The sequence below is a fragment of the Oryzias latipes genome, chromosome 21 (genome assembly GCF_053564925.1).
Source record: "Oryzias latipes strain Hd-rR chromosome 21, Olatipes_Hd-rR_3.1".
Lineage (NCBI taxonomy): Eukaryota > Metazoa > Chordata > Actinopteri > Beloniformes > Adrianichthyidae > Oryzias > Oryzias latipes.
The window spans coordinates 4,845,459-4,863,502 of NC_136257.1; the positions used below are offsets into that span (position 1 = coordinate 4,845,459).

An 18,044-nucleotide genomic window follows, 5' to 3' on the forward strand; every position below is an offset into this window, starting at 1 on the left:
AAAAACGATCACTATAATTTTTTAATATATTACAGTCAATACAGTATAATCCCGACCTTTTTTCTTTCATACCTAAAATTTTGGTTTTAACGTGAGAGAAGCCACCCCCTGACATAACGTAGCTTTTTTAATCTTTTATACGGACACTTAAAAAAATTGTGTGTGTGTGTGTGTGTGTTCATATGACTCCTCGTTGGACGTCATCTGTGCTCGTTTGAGAGCAGCTGTTTGCTGGTTGTGGCTTGATGATTCAGAATATGTATGACATTTGCTTTGTCTGGTCTTTTATCGTCATGTCTGTGAGCCGATCGATACCAAAGCCTAAACAAGATAACACAGATTAAGCAGATGGGTTAAAAAAAAAGACGTCTGACAAGTCAGGTCTCCGGCTTTTTATAGTACAAATCAATGAGCAGATGCTTTCAATACGAAACTGATTCATGCATTGGGATAACGGTGGATTCAGTTCTGCTGCAGTGCCTTGCTCTGTGGCTGCAGGCGGCCTTGAACCTGTTAAGGTTTGGGTGAAAGCTACGACACGCGCGAGTGTCTGCTCTCATTACTCCGTCCTACACCGATAAACTGAAGGCTCATTTGGTTCCAATAAGCTATCAGCCGGGGTTGGGCTTTTTGACGCCCTAACCACTGATGTCATGACGTTAATGAAGCAGGAGCGGCGTCTGCTGGTTCATCAGGGATGATTCATGTCAAGAAGGGGGGAGGAGAGGATGATGATGAATAAAGACTGAAGGAGGCCGGTGTGATCTTACGCACATCTCCCCACTCCTCTGACTTTTCATTTCCTCTACTTCAGTTTATTAAGAGCCTTGGCCTTTCTCATTTATGCGTGTAGAGATACAGGACACTCAACATGAACATGTTGCATTCTAATACCTTCTATGCCATATATCCTTTGTGTACAAACTTTCTACTTGTTTTTACCATTTTAGGGAAAAACTCAAGTTAGTGACCTCTCTCTCTCCCTGTGCTCCAAATAGGAAGCACCCTCTGGTACCAGGAAGCCAAAGTGCCATAGACTTCTACTGATAAATAAACTGCTATTGCTCAGTCATTATATTTGCCAGAATAACCATTCTTCGTTATTCAAGTTAATAAACTGACCAATGAGGTGGTGGCCTGCAGGCTCCCACTTCAAACGCCTGAAACATTTGATTGACAGATCCTCGTAAGGCTGGTGTCAAGTGGTGGGGGTGTGGACTTCTAACAAGCCCCCTCCTAGTTGGAGAGGGTGGTTGCCATGGAAGCAATGACTCAGACCAACTCGGACCAATCACAGCTGACTGCTTACCACAGTAACACAATTTTCATCAGTTTTTACCTGAATTAATCCAAAGGGAGTTTTTTTTAAAAACATTTTAGAGATTTTAAATGGTGCGACAGCAGTTTTCATTAAGATAACATATTTTTCTTGTCTCTTATCTTCTTCAGGTTAACCCTTCTGGAAGTTTTTCCATATTGACCAGAAAAAGAAACACGGGAACAGCATCAGGGCTTTCCAAAAAGGCTCAGACAAAAGGTCCATCTCGATCCTTTTTAGATGTTACAGAGACCACAATCATAATGTAGTCCTGCTGGAGATTATAAACCCATTAGATTGGAAGATTTATCTGGCTGAGTTTACCCAAAGGAGCCAATGGAGAAAGTTGAGGAGGACCTGAACCTCTCATTTCTGCTGGATCATGAAAGAGAAATGATCCTAAAGGTTCTTCAAAAAGATGAGAAACTAAGAAAACAAGAGGAGAAAAGGATCCGGTGAGAACGTCGTCACCATTCCATCAACGCTTCTTGTCATGCACGCGTCATCTTCTTTGTATTTTCGGTCTCCTCCTGTTTCTGCCCTTCAGGAAGATGAAGAACGAGCTTTTGGAGATCAAGCACAAAGGCTTCCCTCGGCCTCAGGAGTCCGGGGACAGGCTGTGTGCCCGCTGCCTCAAAACTTTAGGCCTGATCTTCGACCGGGGAGAACTCTGTGAGGAGTGTCAGCAGCGCGTCTGCAGCGAATGCCGGGCTTTAACTGCCAACTCGCGCAAGTGGAGATGCAACGTCTGTGCCAAGGTCCTGTAAGTGTGACGCCTGCGGGGAGGGCACCCCCACGATCACGAAGGGGAACGACCCCATTGGGGTTTTCTTGAGGATTAACGATAGAATCTGTTTCCTTTTGTTCCTGAGTAAATGCTGTGCACATTCCAGGAAATCCGAGGGAAACATTTAACAGGACTGCTTACAGTTGCAATTTGCAAAATTTTCTACAGCAGCAAGAACACCTACAAATGAAATTATCAGGTTTTAAGAATCAGGAATATTGAATGTAGCTTAAGAAGTGGCTCCAAGTTCTTCAACCTAATTTAGGAGGCTTTAGTGTTATTATTATGGGCTGCAGAAGTTAAGTACCATATTGTTTTTGCAGTCTTTATTATTCTTCTTTCTTACTGCAGCTTTGAGCAAAGATTTGCACCTAGTACCAGGTGAAAATGAGTTTTTGGCATCATGAAGCAATGACATCATAATGAACGGGGCTAAAAAAATGTGAAATCCACCACCAGAACGTCGTGTCAGGGATATCCAAAAGCGCTTTTGAAATTATCGTGAGATGGCCACAGCACCACTTTGTAGCCAAGTGGCAGATTTGGAAATTTTCTCGTTTTCCTACAATAAAAGAAAACTATTGTTCTCGCGATCCTCACAAAATTTCACACACGTTATGCTAGCTTAAGTCTACAACCACCATCGAAGCTTTGTGGCCCCTTTACATTGGGGTGAGTTACCCATCTTGAATTTTTTCATTCCAAAAAAAAAAAATTTTGTTCCAGCTACAAATTTCTAGAGATCTTGATCCATCGCTTCCTAACTCTTTGCGCATCAGGCATCTACTTCTCCAAAACTCAAGGCGTTTTCCTTTAACTTCTACATTTTTCACCAGAACAATGTGAAAATGTAATAAACGAATCGCTGGCTCAAGATGAACAAAACGACATAACATAACGATATGACTATATCAGGAATGTGGGCGTTGTTAATAAAAAACCTCTGCTGCCAAGGCAATCCAAAGGTTTACTTTTGTGGATTCTTTAAAAAATTACGTAAACAAGTTCGTCATCACCAGGCAACCAAAAAATAAAGCGGCTGCTATGAAGATAAAACCAACAGAGAAGCTGCAATTTAAAAAAAGTGTTTTTTTTTTTTTTCCATCAGTTTGTCACACCCAGCTCTGACCAGACTGGCAGAGTTAGAAGGGGGATGGCAGTCAATGAGTGCGTTTCTTTTTATTACTTTAATTTGAGTTTTTGTTGTCGTCAAAAATGTTTATTTTATTGAATATATTTTGTTGAATCAGATTAAGATTAGGATTATTACAGGCAGCTCCTCGCTGCTCTGCTGACACAGAAACATCCCAGTCTGGTGCAGAAAAGGCATTTTAACAGACGCCGTCTCCAGGTATGGATTAAATAAGATAAACATTATTAATTTAAAATCAAAGTATTGTTACAAAAATGCTTATAAAATACCTAAAAACACACTTTTTTATTAGTAGACCCAAGCATTCTGTGGCATGAATGAACACTCCTCCAAACTGTAAAAAAAAAAATCCCCTCTTCGGTTTCTATCTTCATCTGATCACATTTTTATTCTATTGATTTGCTTGAAATTCATATATTTTTCTTGACTATTTGAGTCTAAAAATGGCCGCCCCTGCAGCTTGATCAAATCTGACATGTTCCTCAGCTTGGACTCACCCATTTAGGTGTAGAAACTCGCTCCATCCCTTCTCCACGTCCTTCAGAGACCCGTGGAGGCTGGAGCTCACTCCGCCTGTCACGGAAGGAGAAGCAGGAAATCCTGAAAATAGAAAGCGAAGCAGAGGAAAGATGCAATTCCCCAAATGAAAGTGCTGAGGTGTGTGCTTGTGAAACAGGGAGCTGAAGGTGGTGAGCGGAGAGTGGTTCCTGGAGGAGCGGTCCAAGCGCTTTGAGCAGCAAGTGATGAGCAGCGACGTGATCAAACACACCATCCTCACCAGCCCGCCCTGTGAGTTTGACGGCCAACTTTCACCCCAATTGCTCTGCTGAAGAATTCATTAACCGTCTGCTGATGTGTTTTTTTATTATAAGCCGCGGAGAAAAAGCCGGCGGAAAAGCCTCCAGTCTCCCCGAACCCGGAGAAACATGGCAAGTCCAAACCCGGCCGGAGCGCCATACGTAACATTGTGGACGGCGCCAAAAAGAAAGGGTGAGAACATGGCTAAATGGGCTGATTTAAAGATGAGGAAACACGCACACATGCAGAACAGATGTAGAGAAAGTCGTTTTAAAGTAAAGACGCAATGAGGTAACTGTTAGAAATAACTCTTGTTGTGTTTAATTCCTTTTTTTTCCTATTTTAGCACCAATCACTGCAAAAAAGTTCCTTATTGGTGTGAGTCACGCTCACCAACAATGGCAATAAAAGTATTGCGATTCTGATGCTGAAACACCAACATAGATGTGGTTTGATTGAGACAGAATATCTATTAACATACACTTGGTTACTGGAACAAGCAGTAATTTGATGGCGTGGACCAACATCCGTCATCATTTCAGCTGCAAACTGATGGTTCCTGAAGGAAAAAGCCATGAAAGCATGAAGCAAACTCATGATGTCTTGCAGCCAACAGGTGCAGGGATCTCTACTATTTATCTCAGGAGTTAAAGACCCACATCCATCGTCTTTTGATCTATTTTAAAAATGTTCCAAGTGGTCTTTTAATTATAGTCTTTAGCCAAAAATGTTTAAAACAGTGTTGTTTTTTATTACATAGTTTCTCCACAGTGAAACCCCCCCCCCCCCCCTATTCCATCACCCATAACTGAGAGTTATCTGTTTATACGCTGTCCCGCTAGCTTACAGCCCCCCAAGCCTCAAACTAACATTAACGGTGCAACAAAAACACTGGAGCTGTCCAGCTGTACAGCTCGTACAAACTCAGTCATTTTTCTTGTTGGTGTTCAGCAGATCTTACTTTCTCATGCTCAGTGGCCTCATTTTACTATTCTCCTCACTTCACAATGACTGCTATCTGCAGTGTGAGAAGGAATCAGCAAATGTTGGCTTCAGGAAGCGAGAAGGAAGGACCTGCAGCAACCAGGACATGAAAGCCGTGTTGCTGTGAGGATTACAGGCTCCCTTCTGTGTTTGCGTGTAGACGGATGAAGGCTGATAAGAAGGGCGGACGATCGAACTTGAAGCCGGAAGATAGAGTCGACGGAGCCAGCGCCAAGTCTGCGTCAGACGGAGAATCTCACAGCAGTGGAAGTGTCGGTTCTGCTCAGAGCACGTACTCAAACAGGTGAGCAGAGTCTACTGTTGTTTAGATCAAGACGGAAATGAAGGTTAAGGCTCGAAAAACCAAACAAAATAGGATTTGTTCAGATAGACTCTCAGTCCTTACTGGGAGCACTGAGACATTTACAGACATTTTCCGGCTAAAAGCCAGTAAGAGGCTCATTTTTTACTTTTAAAACAAAGCTGGAGACCAGAAACATAAGGGTCAAACTGCTTTTTTTTTGTACAAATTCAGCCAAGAAATGAGATCAACAAAAACGTGCCAAACAAAACCATGAGAGCAGCTAAAATAGTGCTTTGACACGGTCACTGAGTGAGTAATCAAGTAAAAGGCAAGCAGCTACAAGCTAAACCAGCTGTAAAGAGGGAAAGAACAAAATTTTACAAAGAAACTGCTGCATGTACAAATTAAACATTTTTAACATTTTTGGGAGACTCTGAGCTCCTGGTATTATTCCTTTTTTTAGATTAACCTTATGGGGACAGATGTTTTCATTTGGCTTCCTCAACTCAAGCATTTCCAAATCTCCTGACCATCAAATCATTTCAGAGTGACACCCTAAAGCGAATCTCTGCATAGCACAAAGATGATATCATTAACCTCAATTGGAGAAATTAATAAAAGTGTTTCTTTTTCTAAGAGCTTTTATTTTGAAAACTTCCATTTGTACACAAAAATCCATCAGTCTGAAAAGATTTCTTCTTTTTTTATAAATTGAAAATATCTATTTTCATGTTTAAAATCTGTGTTTTCATTCACTTTAAGCTGATCCTGATTTGAGCATGTATAGTTGTTGGACATGAGCTCATAGATGTTCGGCTGCTTCCTCTCTGGCTTTCAGGAGCGCTGCGGTTGCCGTGGAGTCCTCGGGTTTAACCACGGTCCCCAACAACCTGCGTTCCCAAACTCCGGCCAAATCCTCCACTCCCGGTGAAACCCGGAGGGTCAGGGTCAGCAAAGAGAACCGCAAACACACACAAGTGCAGACTAGGAAAATCATCTACATCGAAACCTGTTTTTTGATTTTTGTTTTTTAATCTTGTTGTCTTTTAACGCAGCCTGACGGAGCTGAAAGCGTTAGCAGTTTGCAGTCCGGCGACAGCCTGCCCGAGAAAAAAGCATCCGGACATCACAGGAAGAGCTCCGGCACCCCGGCCATTTCTGTGTCGAGGGTCTCTCTGTCATCAGGTAACGGTCGCAGGATTCCTTCTGATTGCTTCTAACGTTCATCGACAGCTGTTGGGTGACATGGGCGCAGCAGGAGGAGAGGTTCGTACCTCCTCTCAGTGTTGATGCTGACACACTCAGTGTCACAGAGGATGAAATGAGTCCCTCTGAGCCAATGTCACCACGAAACCAAACCAACGGCGCCATCTTTCTCTGTTATTTTAGAATAAAAGCCTCCCCATTTTGTCAATTTTAATGTCACACTCTTTATCTTTGCTTGAATCTGCTGGTGTGAAGTGAGTCGAGATTTAACCATTAATCCCATTAGTTCCCCCGAGCGAGGATCTTTAGTCATGGCTGCACTTTTGTCCTTTCAGCTTTTATAAAGCCTGTGCTTTTAACAACGCTGATTCTGGCCTTGGTTATCAGAAGTGTCTCTAAAGAATTGGATCTTCCCCACATTTTAGAAATGTTGCCATTTTTTTAAATTCATCTTAGACTTCAGGGTTTTTCACAAACGCCTATAAATCCTTAAATGTGTAGAGAGTCGGTTGGATTTCTTTGTTTTAATGATGGTGTTGGGGCTAAATAAAAGGTAGAAAGAGCCGACTAAAAACCCCTCTCTGGTTTTGTCGTTTTAACATGTTTTCTTGTAAGATTTTTCTGTTGATGGAAGACATATTTGAAAAAAAAAAGATTATGCTTAAAATTGCATCTCTGAGTATTTTTTTATTCAAATCGTTGTGAATCTGGAGCCTACAATAAAATGCAGTTTGTAAAAAAGCGTATTTGTAACGTAGAAAATACGCTGGGCGGGTCTGTAGCTCCCTGCTCCTCTCCATTCTGATGCATCCTCTTGTAAACAACTAGATCTATGTTCGTCTTTGTTTCCCTCGTCTGAACTAGAATCGGAATCAAAACTGCGCAGCTTCAATATTGTTCACCATTTTTTAGACCGATCATGTTAGGTTGGGGGTTTGAGGGGCTGTAAGCCATCGTGATGGCTGACGGACATCACGATGGAGAGACACCATCGTGATGCCACGCCCCCGCCACGCTGCGAGTCGACCACATAAGCCACGGTTACATGTGCAAAATATTTTTATCGCATCAATGGTCGGATTAGAATTCAACCGTGTACATGGGCCCAGAAAAACTTTTTCCAATTATAACAAACGTTCACATGGGTCACACTTTCGGTCGGAATAAATAATTCACATATGTGCAGTAGTTTTGAAAATACCGGAAGAGAAAATTAGTTCCGCTGAGCGGCTACATACATAGATATGCCAGCTCGGTAAAATACGAGATGATCTTCTAAACGTGATTTTATTAATGTTACGGTTATTATGAAGCGCCTGTTTGCTCATCATTTTAATTTTAATCTGTGTGGTCAGTGCTTTTTCTGTCGAAGAACGGAGCCGGAAAGAAGCCAGGGTTAGGAGAGGCTAACACGGGCTAACAACATTTAGCCTTTAATGAACATAAAATCCATGCGGAAAATTTTGAAATCCTCATCCTGGCTGAACGTAAATGTGTGGGAATAACATCAGCCTTTATTTTGTCGGGACACGACTGGAAACACAAATCCATGTGATTGTTTGAACGGTTTCTAAGGACTGAGCGACATTTCTGCTTTAAGCTCACACACTGCCCCAAAGCCGCTGAGTGAGCTGGCGGACCGAGCTCTGCCCGGACACACTTTTACCGGAAGACCCGGTTCTACTGAGTTCTGTAGCTCGTTCACCTAGACCAGCGGGACAGATCACAGTCCGAAGTCTCCCACACATAGCGCACACGTGACAAAGCATCCTCCCTTACCCTCAAACACAAAGTCCAGCTGCTCTACTCAGAGACACGGTTGCTCGGTCTGCCGGTCCACTTGACTAATCAGGTGCAGGAGCGGACCAATTTTTTTCTATTTTGTTTGTTATTTTAATTTTTTTGTTAAAGTCGCTTCCCTCAGTTTATACTGGATCCTCGCGGATGAGTCATCAGTTGCGAAATAAAGTAATAAAGTAAAATAACAAATAATTATTATATTCTAACGAAAAATGTAACCCCCCCTCCCCCCCGACGATATCATTGTCCATCCCGATGGTTTACTGCAAACATCGTCGACTGCCAATTTAAGGGACAGCGCAAACCCCTACTGTAAACAGAGAGGGGAAGGGGGGCAGGGGTTGCGCCAGTGTGTCCTGGGTCTTCCCCGGGGCCTCTGCCCGAACCACCTCCCCAGGGAAGCGTCCAGGAGGCATCTGGACCACACGCCTGAGCTCCTCTGGATGTGGAGGAGCAGCGGCTCTACTCTGAAAAGTACAAATCCAAAATGGACAAATAAAATAATATTATACTTAAATCAGTTAAATGACTAAAGACATGAACATGACTGTGACTGGGGGCTCAGATCAACCCTTCTATGAGGAAAAAATGGAACCGTATCAGCTTTAAACAGCATGGAGTTGGATTCTCTGATGCGCCTCCACCCGTTCGTGCATCCGCTCTGATTAACCAACGTTCAGCGAAAAAGCAGCACGATGTAAAAACACTGTCAGAGTTTTTCTAGTCGTGCGCCTGCAGCTAAAGAGGAAAGAACATTTTGAAGTGTTTTTTTCCCTCAAATGATTTTTTTGGCTCTTTCAAATGTCGAGTGAAGATTATGAGCTCCAGCCTTTGCTTTTAAGGGTTTCTTGAGACACTACTATTAATCAATTCTTATTGTGCCACTAAGGAAGAGAAGAAAGACTCAGCTGTCAGGAAAAAGTTTTGCGTGGCCTTTGTTGGACTCCTGGTTTTGCTCTTTGCTTCGAGTGTTTTCTAGAGGGCTTTGTTATAAACTGTTACGTCTTCCTTTCCATTTGTGTGAACCCTGTTTTTTCCCCCTCTGGCTCTCAGACCGCAGCCACTCTGAGATGGACCTGTCAGCTTTCGGTTCTGAACCCAGCGACGACGCCCTCACCCAAGCGGTAAGCAGCACTTCCTCTGTTCCTGCAGCAAAATCCGCACAGGAGCTGCTTCTGCTTCAACAAGTAGAGCGTCGGGAGATGAGACCTTTAACTGCTGCACACAAAGGACTGAGCCACATCCGCATCTGGATCTGTGAGGCCAAATTCACAATGAAGCATCGGCTGTGGGCCTGAATGTTAATTTGACATCAGAGCTGACTTCAAAGCTGCAGGCTGAGCTCATGCAGGTGGAGGAAGGATGCGTGTGGAGCGGCTTTGTCTGTCTCTGCATTTACAGCAGCTCACAGAACTCTACGCCCAATCGTTCACACACTGTGTGAAACCCGTGGCGTTATGGTTTGAAACGGCTAAATTGAATTACCACACTCTGTCCGGATTTGTCTGATTGAATTTATGAGAGCCGCCGGCGTCCTCCTGCTCTGCTGCTGCAGCTGAAGGGAGAAGTGTGGAGGCTGTAAAGATGCTATGTCCTTCTCAGTTCCACTGACGCCTTTTTACTTTTTCAGGGGTTTTCTGATGAGGACGTGGAGGAAGACATTGATGCCCTGGTGCCATCCTACTCCCCGAGTCCCAAGCTGTATCTCAGCAGCGCCGTATCCACGGTAACTGTTTTTTAAACCCCCATTAAAACACCGAAAGACACAATTAGGGAGACCAAAAAACTTTCCTCTTGATGTTTTTCCTTAAAGTTGCAAGATTTAACTGTAAAAGCTACATTCCCACTGCCCTGGGCAACACGCGTTCAACACCTACGTCCAATGAATATTCAATGTAAATGCACGTTTCAGGCTTCTGCGTTGAAAACTTTCAGATTCACGTGTGGCTGTGCAAGTTTTTACGACGTTTTTTTTTTTTTTTTTTCACCACAAAACGCGTGACGGCTGAATGCATGTTGCAAGCTAAACCAGGCTGAACTTTGACCCATCGGGAACTTGGATTTGCTTGTGACGTCTGGGTCGTGTCCATTTTAATTCACATAAAAAGCCTGAAGCAAGATTTGCACCGCTTTGACATTTCACGTCCAAATCTCCTCCACCTGTAGGTAGGGGGTGGACATGTGCTAGAAAACAGTTGCAAACGATAAAGAAGTAGAAGCCCCTCCCTGCTTGTCCGGTGTGAACACCCGGGCGAAATGCATGTGCAAGAATGCGCATGAAATGCCCGGCGTGGACTAAGCTCTTTTAACTGCCACTTTGGATGATTTCCACATCTGACAGTGCTCTAAATTTGTTTTGATTTTGTAGGCTGATCTGAACATATTTTAGGTAAAAGTTGTTGTTTGAATGAATTCATTTGGTGTTTGTCAGTTATCTTTTGGTTCATTCCAGTTAGTTATGGAGAGCCAAATGTGTGTTGCTGTTGTTTTCTTTTTTAATCGGTGACGTTTTGTCTCGTATGCTGTTTGAATTAAGCATAGGAAGAAATGCTCACACCTTCCCGCGTACTCAAAAGAGAAAGTAATACATTTTATTGGATTTTATTATACTTTTTCTAAATGCGAATTTTCAATGATAATTTATTATATTGATTGTTATTCCTACATTTCTGTTTCTGTATCATTCAGCTGAACTTTACCGCTTACCGAACACACGATAAGAAGAACAATCTTTTTACTATTTTATCTTTGTTTGTTAAAGGTCACTCTTAATTTTTCTAATCACGTTCTTGATGGAAACATTTCCTCCAAGTTCAGAGGTTCTACTGGTCTTAGCTTGTAAATAATAAGTCTTTTCAGAAAGATTTATCCCATGAAACCGTGAAGTAAAACATATTCTCAGAATAAACCAGCATATCAGTGTGTTTAATTTTATGGTTCTAAAGCTTGAATTTATTGTTAAATGCGTAAAGGAAATCATGAATGCTCAGACTTAAATGTTGCTTTAGGGCCCCCTAGTGGCGTGGAGGAGTCTTTGCGTTGAAATAGTTCATTAGGTGCAACAAACTTTTCTGTTTTACTTTTTAAATTTGTGAACTGAGATAGTTAAACCAAATTGTTTTTTTTTTAAATCCCAGGAATCAGCAGAAAGACTGGACAGATACAAACGATTTGCTGTAGTTTGTCAGCTAAAACAACATGCAAGTTAAAGCCGTCGAGCTGTTGCCGTTTCGTCAATTTTGTGTCTATATTTATATATATTCTGACATTGTCTAGTGCGGGGACACATTTTCTAGTGTATGAATGTTCTGGTTCATATACGGAACTGATATGTCCATCCAAAGGCTTCCTTTTTGATCCAATAATCAATTGGATCAAAACCCAAACCCAAGTGCACAGGGACTTTTAGCTGCTAAATGAAAAACAGTATATGCTCTTTTTAGACTAAACAGAAGCTGTTCTTGGTGTGTACTAAACACGAATAATTGATTTTTTTTTTCATGACTTAAACTGCTACAGCTTTGATGGTTGCAGATTTTGGTTATATGAATTCCTGGGATTTTTATATGTTTCTCTCGTAAAGCAAGAAACAATAGTAAAATCCCCAAAACACATTTTTTCTGAATGTTCTTTGTTTTTCTCACTTATACAGAAGAAAAAAACACCACAGTTTGTAAATCTCTGCAGATAAACGATAGGTTTGTGAAAACATAAAACCAAAGTGTGTTCTGTAGCTTTATAACACCAACATGCATTAGTAAAGATTGTGCTGCTGCTCAGCTGCTTGGATGGAATCATCCGTTATTCTTTGTGACGAGGTGAAAAGTGACACATGACTGCAGCCATAAATCAAATCTTAATATGGTTTTCCGTCTCGATTCCTCATATTTCCTCTTGGCTCCGTCCTTCCTGACAGTTTTCTTTTTAACCCATTCAGATCATCTTTTATACATGCATCTCATTAGCATTACCAACCATAAAAAGCCATTTTATTTACTTTCAGTTTTATATCGCGTAGTTCATCATTATTCCATTAGGGGCAGCAATGGAGCTTTTCCTTTTAATCTTTAAAAATGGCTGCTTCACTGAAATCTAGAAAAACACTTACCGGTAGCATATACGTTTTGCTAATTTTCAAAACTTTATGTTGAGAATAACTCATCTATTGTTTTTCACTTTTTCTGGCTACTAGGTAAATTGAAATAGTGCTAAATGTGGTGATAATTCTTTATAATACAGTTAAAAACGTATCAAAGTTGAGACAGTGAGTAAATAATGTGTTATAATGTTAGTTTTGCAAATTAAACTATCATTGTTGTGACCAAAAACTTACGAAATCACCCAATAAATACTAAATAATAGTAAAAATATTCCTTTTTTGTGAATTTCATTGAAAGGTTAAAAAAAAACACATCTTAATTCAAAAGAATTTGAATTATCTGCTAGTTCCTTGATGTAGTGGACTTTACAGGGTTCAAAGGGTTCCCTGCATGAAGTACTTTCTGCTTTCAAAAGATGCATTTCAATACAAATGTCTCTGATGTTTTATGTAACACGCGTGCATGCAGAGCATCTGCGCCTTTGCAGGAATTTATCTGAGGGCAACATCTTCCTACTTTTCTCTGCCTGTTTGCCGTTTTCACTTCAGATTCCAGGCCGGTTCTAACCTCTGTGGTTTCATCTGTTATCACCATGGTAACCGGGTGTAATGGGGTTCCTTGCTGCCCGTATCACTAACGAATCAGTCCCCCTCTCTTTTCTATTCTCTGTCCCTTCTGGCCTCGCCGTCTAACAGTCTTCCACTCCCGCCTCGGAGCGAAGATGGGGCTACCTCAGTGTCCCCGACTCGGATGCCGAGACTGTAAGCTTCGCCTCTCACGCTCGTGCACGTTTTGGAGATGAAGCCGTAAAAGCACCAGAGCATGAATATTGCACAAAGCAGTCAATAAAATATTTAGATTTCCTGCTTGATATCCCATCAGATTCTGAATAAATCTGCATGTTTTAGTGCATGTTCGCAAACATTCAGATTCTTTACATTTAACAAGCAATTTGTCAATCTAGTCCCCAGTACAAGAAGAAAACAGGGGGAAAAAACGCAGCATGGCTCAATTATGATGGGATTAGAACAGTTTTATCCCATCCAGAGCAGCAGCTGCCAATCCTGGATCCACGCTGTGACTTTTCAGTCAAAATGAGTTTCAGAAGAAACCTCTTTTTTTCCAGGCTGCTGTCATCAAACACTTTTCTCTGCTATTATTTGACAGAACAGGACTTATTGCTGGAAATTGCTCTGACACAGTGAAATATTTCGCCTTTTTTCAATTGATTTTTTGGTCTTTTCTTTTCTTTCTCTTACCTAATCCCAAAATGATCAACCTTTTGAGCATTAGGATTAAATTTTGTTGATTGCCTTTTTGAGATTTTGCAGCACAGTGAAGGGATAAGCAATCAATACTCTATTACTTGCTCCATCCATTTGTAAAGTGGGGCAAAAAAGTATTTTTAAAGTCAGCAGTTCTGCAGGGTTTTCTACTTAAAAAGAGGAGTTTGTGATGTTCATCATAGATACACTTCAACTCTGAGAGATAGAAAGAAAAAGAGAATCCAGAAAATCACTTTGTTTGATTTTGCAAAGAATTTACTTGAATAATGGAGCAGCCAACTCCTGGGCATGGATGCTAGGAGTAAACAAACCATGTCCTGCTGATCCAATCCACCAGGATCTGTCACAGACATGTGGGTGTCCTATGGATATTGTGAGCCTGGATGGTAATGAAGATCAGAACTGAAGGGATTGTAGTGTCCGAATGTATCAGATGCCGAGGACTCTTTCAAGTATCTTGGAATGGCACCGGCAAATGGAAACCATGAAGAGGCTACAGGGAAAGCAGCAGCTTCTAAATATCTGCATTAAGCAAGACATGTCAGTCAATCCCCCAAGCTATCAACATCTATGCCCTGCTTGTCCTCAGATACCATTGGCTGAAAGACCCACTCCGATGAATCAGGAGCAGACTAAAAAATGCCAAGAAGGGTTTATCTGTTGAAATTGTAGAAAATACGCTGGGGTGGGTTCTGCTTCATTCTGATGCATCCACTTGTAGACGACTACATCCATGTACATATTCATTTTCCTCATCTGTAAGGGGGTAAGAGGGTCTGTAAGCTATCTGGGAACGCTTTTAAAATAGATCAAAACACGATCGGAGTGGGATTTTAATGAACTGGCTAAACGAGGAGATGAAAGCTGCTGGAAGTCCCAAGAATGATATGGAAAACACCTCCAAGGTGGTGGAGAATGACCAAGCTAAGATTATGTGGTGGGAATGACTAACAGGGCGGACTAAGACGAGAAGAAGGCTGTGATGACAGATCGAGTAATCCAACGTGATGGCAACATCCGAAAGAAGAATTACAAGAAGATGAAGCAGCTGGAAAAATGTGGTTTAAAGAGTTTGTCATGAATTCTACATCAAAATGAAAACGTAGATCCAGAACTTTTCTCTATTCCTAAATTTATTGGTTTTATTAATTATCAAAACTATTTCGACTTCGTATTGGATAAAAAAAACAAACTTGCATTCACTTCCTATTTTTTTAAAACATTAGAAGTTTTTTTCAAAGATCCTGTTTCTATAGTCGTTTAAACAAAGAAAATGCTAAAAGTGCAAAGAAGAAGAAAAAAACGAGTCTACCTGTAAACCTAAATTCATTTTTAGAGTAAAATAAACAAAACAACATTACAAAAAAGGTGAATCAAAGCCTTGGAAGAGAAAAACTGAGCCAGCATGAGGATTTATGTGTCTGACGCCGTCCCTGTTCTCCCGTCTCTTGTCTTGGCCTCACAGAGCAGCATTAACAGCATGACGAGCATGTACAGCGAGACCGGTGACTATGGCAACGCCCGGGTGAGCGGCGAAATCCTCATGAACATCAGCTACAGCTACAAAACAGGTGCCCTCAATGTCCTGGTGAAAGAGTGTCACAACCTGGCAACGGGAGATGAGAGGAAGCAGCGCACCGACGCGTAAGAGTCTTTTTTACATCACCAAATCAGCCCCAAAAGAAAAATACATTTAAAAAGTAATAAAGTGGTGGGTTTATATGTGTGTGTCAGTTATGTGAAGACTTATCTACTACCTGACAAGTCCCGTCAGAGCAAGAGGAAGACCAGCATCAAGGCCAACACCATCAACCCCGTTTTCAACGAGAGCCTGAGGGTTTGTGGGGGGAAAAAAGCTTAAAAAGCAAAGCTGAGGGTTGGAATTTCAACTCTCAACCTGCTGCTGTTGTCTTGTGTCTCCAGTATGTGATCAGCCACTCTCAGCTGGAGCTGCGGACGCTGCAGGTGTCCGTGTGGCACCACGACCGATTCGGATACAACAGCTTTCTGGGAGAGGTGGAGCTCTCCTTTGACTCGTGGGAGTTCGATTCCCAGATAGAGGAGTGGTACGCTCTGCAGCCTCGGGTAAGAGCCAAAACCAACCGTGTTATATCCTATTCATCCACCATGTACCCTATAGCCTTTTTCTGTGTGTGAAGGTGGACGGCAGCACGGACTCCACAATGCATTACAAGGGAGAGCTGACCGTTGTGCTGAAGTACATCCCGGCGGAGATCAACACGACGCCTCCTCCGGACCAGGTTCAAGGTAACTCTGACTGTGATGTCATCGAATCCTGCTTGTGGAAAAATTCCCTGATTTCAGTTCACATTTCTCTGGGAAATGAAGCGTTTGTGGATTGTTCGCAGCACAGCAGGAGTTTGTCCTGACGAGTGACCTGCCAGTGAGCTGCTGATTGTAAAAAAAAAAAAAAAGATAAATAACCCAGTTCTTTCTAAAATTAAACATACATCTGTCCTAAAAAGAGAATTATCACTGTGATTATCACACATCCCCCCCCCTGACCTGTTCTACCTGAACAGACACATTCTTTGATTATTATTGTCTTGAATGAGGGATTCCCCCCCCTCTCAGGTGTCTCCTTCTAACAAAAGGCTCACAGGTGATTTTTACACATCTGTTTGTTTTGTCATCGTCATACTTTAATATGCAAAGTTTCCACACGGGTATAAACTCTTTGTCTTCCCTTTGCCTCCTCAGTGAAGAAGGGCTTCCTGAAAGGCAAGAAGACGAGCAGCTTCACTTTGCCTAAAGGAGGGATGGTGGAGCTGTTGGTCAAAGGAGCCAAAAACCTGACCGCCGTCAAGGCCGGAGGCTATTCTGACCCGTTTGTGAAGGGGTGAGACCTTCTCTTTATAAGGTTCTGGAGTCATAAAGTGAGGCTTTTTGGTTAAATTACAGGTACGATACGATAAAATAAGAGTTTATTGCCATTCGTTCATGTAAGAAACAAGTACCGGTACATTGGAATTTTTCTTCGGCAGCTTTCAAGTCAGGGTGAATTACAGACGACAACAAAAATACTAACAGGGTTCATAAATACGATGAGAAACCAAATTTAAGTAAAGTAAAAATAAAGATTCATTCATTCATCAAACTTGGCTAGACTGTTTTTTATTAGTGGAACAATATTTATCATCTGCAAAATTTAGATCCAAAAACACAAAACAAGTACATAAGTAGCTCATTTATTGACTGATTTTGATCACTTTATCTTAAATATCTGTTTATCCTTATGCAGTGCCTCTTTTCTTGTGTTGACTGTGTGTATTTGCAGTTTTTGTGCATCTGTGTAAGCATCCAACTTTGCGGCCTTTTTAATTTCTGAATGTTTAACTTCTTTTTTTGGTGGATTGGCGCCTGTTTTTTGGTCTTTTTAAGTCTATTTCTTTAAAGATCCACTCTGATGAAAATGGCGTTTTTAACACGTTCTTGTGGTATTTTATGATGACGGAGAACATATCTAAAGAAAATGACATCTCTGAGCATTTCTTTATTCCTATTGTTGTGAATGAGGAGCAGACAAATAATTGCTATTGGAAAAAGCAGAAGCTATGCTGGAAAGACCACAAGCTCCCTGCTCTACTCTGACACTTGCACTTAAGGACGACTAGAACCACCGCTGTGAACAAAAAGCTCTCAGCACGGGGGAGGGAAATGGAGACGGGGGTTGCTTTGCTTAGACAACTCAAAGGTTACTTTCTTATCAATCAATCGATCTGTATTTGTAAAACGCTTTAACATCTACTAGAGATCCAAAGTGCTGCACAGGTATAAATAAAATAAAATTAAAAGTAAAAATCAGTGAAATATAATTAAACGATAACTGTAAAATCAACCTTAATAGAAACACTAATAGAGCCCGCCTCATTGTCATCCCCTCTGGTGTTAAAATCCAATGTAAAAAGATGAGTTTTTAACAAAGATTTAAAATCATATAAGGATCTGGCAGACCTAGGGACAAAGGGAGACGGTCCCAGAGTTTAGGGGCAGCCACTGAAATGGCTCTGTCACCCCTAGTCACAAGTCGAGTCCTGGGAACCACGAGGAGCATCTGATCTGCAGATGGCAAAGCTCTACGGGTAATGAGTCTGCAGGAGCTCAGTGAGATAGAGAGGAGCTAAACCATGTAGACACTCAAAAGTCAAAAGTCAGATTTTAGAATCGATTCTAAAAGAGATAAGTCACCAGTGTTAGAGAGCGTAGTACTGGGGTAATGTGGTCCCCGTTAGTAAACGGGCAACTGAATTCTGGACCAGCTGAAGACGGCGGAGGAGGGACTGGTCC

The 18,044-nt window shown here is 41.7% G+C and overlaps 1 protein-coding gene across 9 annotated transcripts in view; it reads left to right on the forward strand.

The window, feature by feature from the left end:
- The window catches only part of sytl5 (synaptotagmin-like 5), a 43,610-nt gene that overhangs the window by 22,752 nt on the left and 2,814 nt on the right, over nucleotides 1-18,044 (forward strand). The window contains exons 2-18 of one of the 9 annotated variants that reach the window (XM_078939110.1): nucleotides 1,181-1,313; nucleotides 1,450-1,537; nucleotides 1,649-1,773; nucleotides 1,866-2,081; nucleotides 3,935-4,047; nucleotides 4,131-4,248; nucleotides 5,201-5,344; nucleotides 6,183-6,291; nucleotides 6,400-6,529; nucleotides 9,404-9,474; nucleotides 9,981-10,076; nucleotides 13,146-13,211; nucleotides 15,202-15,380; nucleotides 15,471-15,573; nucleotides 15,660-15,821; nucleotides 15,896-16,004; nucleotides 16,458-16,596. In XM_078939110.1, coding sequence (XP_078795236.1) covers nucleotides 1,655-1,773; nucleotides 1,866-2,081; nucleotides 3,935-4,047; nucleotides 4,131-4,248; nucleotides 5,201-5,344; nucleotides 6,183-6,291; nucleotides 6,400-6,529; nucleotides 9,404-9,474; nucleotides 9,981-10,076; nucleotides 13,146-13,211; nucleotides 15,202-15,380; nucleotides 15,471-15,573; nucleotides 15,660-15,821; nucleotides 15,896-16,004; nucleotides 16,458-16,596 — 1,874 coding nt within the window. In that variant the 5' untranslated portion in view covers nucleotides 1,181-1,313; nucleotides 1,450-1,537; nucleotides 1,649-1,654. Of the gene's footprint in view, nucleotides 1-1,180; nucleotides 1,314-1,449; nucleotides 1,774-1,865; nucleotides 2,082-3,218; nucleotides 3,457-3,934; nucleotides 4,048-4,130; nucleotides 4,249-5,200; nucleotides 5,345-6,182; nucleotides 6,322-6,399; nucleotides 6,530-9,403; nucleotides 9,475-9,980; nucleotides 10,077-13,145; nucleotides 13,212-15,201; nucleotides 15,381-15,470; nucleotides 15,574-15,659; nucleotides 15,822-15,895; nucleotides 16,005-16,457; nucleotides 16,597-18,044 lie in introns of those variants that run through there. The other 8 variants (XM_020713320.3, XM_020713319.3, XM_004081515.5 and 5 more) reach the window with 8 other exon arrangements.